The 7,758-nt window shown below is 30.4% G+C and overlaps 1 protein-coding gene across 1 annotated transcript; it reads right to left on the minus strand.

Annotated features, from left to right (window-relative positions):
- Positions 1 to 2,817: 2,817 nt before the first annotated feature.
- On the minus strand, positions 2,818 to 4,159 carry LOC108965888 (proteasome activator complex subunit 3). The gene is made up of 3 exons (XM_018928562.1): positions 4,016 to 4,159; positions 3,587 to 3,953; positions 2,818 to 3,519 (listed from the first exon to the last, which is right to left on the minus strand). Exons 1-3 carry the CDS (start codon positions 4,037 to 4,039, stop codon positions 3,152 to 3,154), a joined length of 759 nt encoding a protein of 252 aa, XP_018784107.1. The 5' UTR covers positions 4,040 to 4,159; the 3' UTR covers positions 2,818 to 3,151.
- Positions 4,160 to 7,758: the final 3,599 nt, after the last annotated feature.

Raw genomic sequence — 7,758 nt, forward strand, 5'->3', positions numbered from 1 at the left:
AAAAAAAAAGTAAATTCATTTTAAAAATAATTTTTAGCAATAAAAAGCACATTTTGATTATTGCATAAAAACATATAAAAATGCTTGTCACTTGTGAGAGTTTAGTTTTTCACATTATAGTGCGGATTTTCTTTGAAAATTTTTGGTAATTTTTTTGTATTAGAATATATTATAGCGCAGCTGACTTGGCTAACTAACCGGGTCTAATTTAATCATATAATTAACGTAATAAAAATACAAATTCTAAAAAAAAAAATTGCATATTAGCAGAAAAGTATAAATAAACTGAAGTAAATGGCATACATATATAACTTTATAGCATAACCTTAAAAGAGCAAAAATAATAAAAAAAAGAAAACTAATAACCACAATCAATTGTAAATACGTAAATGTGTGGAATTTGTAAATGTTTAACACTTATTTCTAGCAATAAATTCCATTCACTATATTTTAACATAAATATATACATATATATTTGAGTACGTACTATATATGTACATACATACATATGTATATTTGAATATATAGTTAGTGCATATTTAAGAAAACGAACTCGAACTTCTTTCTGTCTTAAACTTAAAGCCGTAAAACAAATAATCTTTGTATATAAATCAAAACCGCTACAATTGATTAGTTATAAATATATTATATATACATATTTATGTTTAAGTGTGCATGTGTATTATGGAAACACCGCTATAAAGTGTGCGTGCAGATATTTTTTTTATAATGTTCTATAAATATGTAACTTTAAGCCGTTATGCCTTAAGTTATTTCTAATTTATTTTCTATTAGCTATATTATGTAATTAATTTCGTAAGGTTTAAGCAACAGCAATTGAGATGTGACAAAAGTTGTGAAATATATTTGTCTAAATATACAGAAATTTGTAAATATTTAAAGAAAGTTACGTGTTTTTCTGCTTGGGCGTGTGGGGGTGCGAATTTTTTGTTGTAATTTAAACTTATAAGATTTGAAGTAGATCAATGGAAAGAAAATACTTAACAAATTTTTTCCTTAAGCGCGGGGTTACATATAATACATTAAAAAAGAATTGGATTAACATTTAATCAATTTCTTATTTACTTCGTAATTCCGCTAATCTTAATAAAAAATAATTTTTAATTTTTTTATCCCAAATACCAAACTGAAAACAATATTTAACAATTATTAATCCCAAGTACTGAATTGAAAAAATAAAATTGATGAAAATACCGGAAAGGAAAATAAAAAAATAATCTTGATACTCGAGTCTATAGTGAAAAATGACCGTGTCCTTCTCTACATTTCTACTCTTGTCCTCTGATGAATAAAACAATGATGGATTCTTTATTATTAGGAATGTTGCTCAAAAAAACAATTATTAATCCTAAATAACGGTATGATAAATAATAAAAACTTTTAGCCTCAAAAATTTGTTTAAAAAATCTAATACCGGAATCAAAAAACCAAAATGGAAAATATAAAAAAAAGCTATTTATTTGAAACAATATTTTATAATTTAATTTTCCATTTTCTGTTTTTTAATACATTTTATTTTTTTATTATTGGTTTTATTCTTTTATTGTTTTGTGTTATTATTTAATTTTTTTTTTTTTTTTTTTTTTATAATTTTATTAATTTATTTTTTTTATCTTGATACTCGAATATATGGAGTATGTAGAGAATGCACAACTGAAGCTTTTTCTTCATAAAATTAAGTTATTCAAAAATAGCTGCAATTTTTTCATTAAATGTTTAGATTTTTTTCGACACTTTCAAATTTTGCGATTTCAATTAAATTTTTACCATTAAATGAAATTTTTAATTTCAATTTTCAAATTAAAGAAATTAAATTTTTAATCTTTAACCTCAAATATTTAAAGAACACATACAGAACATTTTGTACCAAATTTATTTTTGATTTAAAATTTTTTAATCAAAAAACTCGCCACCTTGCTTATGTGTTATTTCTTTTGATACAAAAATTTGTAAAGTATATAAATTATACCATCGCGGCTTTTTTAAAATGATCAAATTTTGTTAGTTTTGCAAACTTATCTTACTCTGGCATAATATCAAAATAGTTAAAAAAATTAATCCTATATTATTTTACTAGAAATTCAGGCAAAGATAGTAGTTTCTAAACGTTTTAGTTGCGATCAGTATGGTTCTTAACCTCAAAGTTAGTTTTTAGTTCATCTTACATACATACAATAGTTCAGTCTTTGGTTGTTGTAAAGTAAAGCGAAGCTAACAGGGAAAATCATATAATAATTCATAAAATGGCCGATCTCACAACAGTCGAGTCTGTGTATGTAAGTTTGTTCGGAGCGAACTCGGCATCATCCCTACAAATTAATTTAGAAATGTTTTCTACTGCTGGAACAACTGCAACAACCAAACATGACTGCCCTCAATTTGCAACTTTGTGGAAGAATACTTTTTCTAAAACTTGAGAACGCTAAAAATATAAATTGTTCTTGCTACTAAATGCTGTGAGAGAGATAATACATACATACATATGTACAAAATTACAGCTAATAAACAATCAAAAAATAATTTTTTCGCACAATTGTGAAATACAGCACAATGCCTTCTAAATAACAACAAAAAATCAGCCATGCTAAACGTTGCGAATCAACAACTCTGCAGCAAAGTCGGTTACACGTTTAATAAAACAATCAAGTCAGCGTTTTTTTAAATAACAAAACCAATTTTGTAAAATTCGGTTTTTTATTTACTCGTTTTTTTTTCTTACGTAAGTTTTATGCATATATATTTATTTATATACCTTGAGTTAATGCAAAAAATGTTCGGATTGAGAGAAATAAGAAATTAACATTACAATCAAAATATATTGAACTAACCAATATTTTTAACGTCGCAATTCACATTTTTACATGACTAAATTCAAGCATTTGATTATAAATTGTTGAGAGCGGTTTGTTGTTACGTTCCACAGGTACCTTAAGTAGTGTCAGCGCGCATTGCACGTCTTTCAACAAAAACCCGCTTGCACCCAATTCTTGTGAAATGCAGCGCTAACACAACTTCAATCCTGTTCGTAACAACTTAACTATTACGCATGCCTCCATGCTTTGTTGTTTTCTTTTATGTGTTTTAATACGATTGCGTGTTGTTGTTTTTTTTTTTTTTCTTCTATTATTGTTTAATATAAGCTGTCAGCATTGGATGAACGTGGTTTCTTCAGTTTCTCCAAATTTTTGATAACGATGTCATGTAGCGATGAATAACGATTTCGCACTTCACATACAACCAACCACAAGCTTAAGTATTCCTTCTCATCCAACTCCACAACTGCGCGTCGATAATCTTCGATATGTGGATATTTCGCGACTTTAGAAACAACTTTGGCGCGTGACAAGAAATAACGCGAAATTTGGTCGAAGAATGCCGCAGCTTCTGATTCAACAGCTTGTATTTCAGCAAGCGTATCTTCCTGCACAGATACGCCGAAATTGTTGCCATCCTCAATTTTTGGTATCAAAAACGAAATCCACATTTTTAACAAATTTGCTGTAAATAATCAAATAATTAGTCAGCAATAACATTTACATTTGCATATTGCGTTGACATTACTTACAGTCTTCCACAAGTTTACGGATAATTGGTTTTACGATTTTGATCATTTCGCAGAGCGGTTCATTGCAAGGTACAGAACCGGTAGGCAAGCACATAACTTTGGTGCCAGGCACAAAGTGATCAGTGCGTGGTCTTTTTGCCGCCGGCTGATCGGCGTCACCACCGTCGTTAGCTGTTTCAGCATGATTGTTCACCAAAATTGGATCTGGCGTTGGAATGTTAAGGTCTTGATGCACTTCATTGAAGTTGCGATCGCTAAACATAGGCGTTGCGAGGAGTTCATTTAATTCAACAATTTTTTCTGGAAAGCCCTGTATAATAAGCTGTTCTGCTTTTTTGATTAGCGAATCTTTGTAATCTTGAACTTGCTGTAAAAATGTGAAGACATAGTATTATAAATATATTTGTTGCGGCTGTCAAGCAGACTTACCTTGGTTGTAGTGTCAGTTGGCATTTTGTGCTGTTGTTAAATTATTTACTTGCTAAATTGTTAATTTGAATAGTCCTCGTGGAAGTTTCTACAATTACTTTTAGAATTGTCAATTGAAAGGTAGACGATTTGCTTGTAAATTATTGAAGTGTGCACTGATGATGCTGCACACTACAGGGTGTTATGAGTGAAGCAAATAATTAATTTTTTTGCGAAATATTTTGAAAAAACCAAAAAATTTCTTAATTGGCACAAGTTTCAACGTTTTCAAAAAATTTTTGAATGACATATTTCAACATGCTTTAATTTCAATTAGTTGTTATGTAGAAAAWAACTTTTATTTATTTAGAATTAAATTGTTTTTCGTTTCAAATATTTCATTCTGTTTCGTTCAATCACTCTATGTTTTGCGACAACTATCGAGCGAAACGAGTAACTTCGAATTGTTGGCGAGGAGTAAGCCATGAAAACTACCGCTATTTTCGTGGCGTCTATTTCAATTGCGGAAAAGTTTGTTTTAAATTGTAAGTGATTTTATTCTGTGAAGAGAGTGGTTTAAAATCAGTGAAAAGTGCTCAAAACAGTTGAAATGTAAAGTGCGACTAGTCGGTTGTGTCGGGAATATGAAATTCGTTATATTAAGTGAAAATTAAGTTAAGTGTTACAATTGTACTTTTCGTATAAGTGCGGTCTACTAGCGGCGAAATTATAATTTACTGAACAAATAATTATCTACTGCCGGCAACGGATGCCTGTGATGACTGCAGTTCCGGCGACTGGCAAATTCCAATAAGACGGTGCCTAAAGTGCAAACTATAGCAACGGCTGGGCACAGGTAAGTTCAGTACAATCTGTATATTTGTGGTTTTAGTTATTTGCCTTATATGTTTCACGAGTTAAAATCGGGATTGAAGGATTGATTAAAATTACCATAATAGAAAATATCAGTAAATTTGCGCATAAAAATTTCCAAGATAGTCTAATAAGAAGTCACGCTTGTGGAGAGCCTAGCAACTGAGACAGTTTTAGTTTTTGTTGTTAAATTGGTTTCACGAAAGGTTTGTGTATATGCTACTATAATGGCGCCCTCTATGGCACAAAGCTCCCGCACAATGAAAGGCACCGTCACCTGTTGAACAAGGACTGAAATTATATTTTTATTAATAGTTTTCGTTCTAGATATCTAATTTTGTTATTTCTTGAATTTGCAATACATATGTGGACATTTAGAGCAATTTCAATGGAAGCAGAGAACGATATACGTTCTTTGTGTGACCTGTGGATCATCCATGAAATGTAAAAGTGGGATTGTTGGCAGTAGAATTAGGCAGGTAAGTGCAATCTTAGCAATTATATGCAACATTTTGTATATAGTTTAATTAGTTAAAATATTTAAACTTGGCTTTGAATAAAAAATTGTGTAAATTACATAAATATTTAATAGTAACTACCACTTCAATAAGAAGTTGAATTTTTATTTTTTATAATATTAACGCTAGGTGCCTAAGTGTTTGTTGTTGCTATAATTACATTTTTTCGTTTATGTATTTGCTAAACTTTTTGCGCCCTCTAGTCGTGGTTAATTCGATTAATATAGATTTTTCGATGACGGATAACCATTTTGTGCTCTAAGTTTAAAAAGTTTTTATTTTTTAATTTTTCGGTAATTATATAAGTATTTGAAGGAAAAACTTAAGCTTTAAATATTATACTTGGCAACATTTTATTATTTGTTACGCTCTTAATCCAAGCCATATTAGGGTATATTTAAATTTAAAATTAAAAAGATTAAGATATTAAAGTTTTTACTTTAAAATAAGAATTGTTTGCCAACAAAAAGGATGAAAATGAATGTCAAGGTTTTAACGGTCGGAATTGAAATAAAAATTTTATTGAGGTATTCAAGAATTCAGTAATTTAATTTTCAAACTTCTGCATTGGTAAGAATTAGCTTTTTAGGCAATTACCGCTATAAAACATTTTTTTTTTTTTAAATTCAAACCTTTTGTTTTATAATTTTAATATGAGTTATTTTACGCATATAGTTAATTTTTATTATTTAACACTTATTTCATATAAAAATGTAAACAATGGATTTAATTTATACCTTTTTTATTTTCACATTATTTGACCTAGTTAATGTTATATGGTACTTCTTTCCCATCCATATTTGTATTTTAATGGTTTTATCCTTAAAATCATACGATTTATCAAGCCTTATGCTATATATTTACATGTATGTATATGTATATACCAGAGTATAGGTCATTTCCGAAGTTAATTTTTTGTTACTGACGTCTTCAGAAGCTCGCGCTCATGCGCTGATATATTCAGCGTACAAAAATTATTTTAATTTTTAATTAAAACCCTGCCTAAACCATATTTCACTCATATATGTTTGTACATACATATATAACATTTGATTTTTCTATATTTTTGCTTAAAAACTTACAACTTTAAAAGAAAAATATTGCAATACAAAATTTTCAGCACGAAAAGAGAGCTCGTAGTAGTTTTTTTTTTTTTTTGATAAAAGCATTGCTTTAAAAGTTATAGGCAGTTTGAATTATACATACATACAACAATTGTGTTGAGCATTCCAACAGACACCATGTCGTATGAGCGACACATAATATACTTTATAGGGCACTAGTATGAATGCTCAGTCAATTGATTTATAATGCTTTTAAGAGGTTTTTTGTAGAGCGGAAATTTTTTTGTATGTGTTGCGAAGTTCAGTTGCGAAGTCCAAGAGGACATGTTATTGTTGTTGTAGTGGCGGAATTCTACTGAGTTGACAGTCCTTGGCCGGATAAAAATCCGGGTCCGTTCTGGTTACCTAGACTCGACTGTCGTGTAAACGGCATCATCATCTTTTAGAATGCCTGCGCTTGAAGCTACTTTTAACAGACTCACTATCGATTACTCCTCCAGTGTATAATACCGTGAGGACCTCAGATGCTTACAGCGTAGTCTTGTCAATGCGGTACAAGTGCACAAGAGATGCTCCATTATCTCGCTGGTGCCTTGCTCTAGACTTTTCCTGCTTTTCATTTTCATTTTCTTTTTAAATGTTTATTTTGAACTATGGACGAGAGATCTGTATGTAAATTTACTTGCAGCCAGTAGTCGTCCCGCCGGTTTTCCTGCTAAGGTTTCGGCGTAGAGGTCTATCGGCCAGTTCAAGCGCCGCCGTTGGAGTTGTTCTCAAATGTCCTATTGCGCACAACGTAGTAAGGTTCTGAACCCTTTCCATTGGCTTTCGGTAGTTGGACTTAAGTACGCCTGTCTATCCACAGCTCCGATTTCTTTAATTTCATTATACTTGTAATAAAAACTTGACTAAATTATTATACACCGCTATACAATACGTACAACTAATCCATCGTCTCTGTTGTAGATTTGCTTCATTTCAGTGCTTCACCACTTTACTCCATCAAAACCTTATTAACAAGTTGTTAGTGTAATCGACTTTTTGCTTTCGCTCGCCGCTGCTTTACTCCTTTTGTTTTCGAATTTCTGTGACAGCAAATCCAACAAAAACAATGTTTAAATTTTCTCCCATTTTATACTGTCAAATACAGTCCAGTAGTATTTCCTGTTTCCTTATTATCAAAGTGGGTGTGTATAAATATACATATAATACATATATATTCTATGTATATCTGTATATAAGTAAATTGTGACATCGCTTGGGTGCAAGGACGATTAAGTATTGTGGTCGCCGACTGCGAATTAAACAA

The sequence above is a fragment of the Bactrocera latifrons genome, unplaced genomic scaffold, assembly GCF_001853355.1.
Source record: "Bactrocera latifrons isolate USDA-ARS-PBARC rearing strain unplaced genomic scaffold, ASM185335v1 scaffold_15, whole genome shotgun sequence".
Classification (NCBI taxonomy): Eukaryota; Metazoa; Arthropoda; class Insecta; order Diptera; family Tephritidae; genus Bactrocera; species Bactrocera latifrons.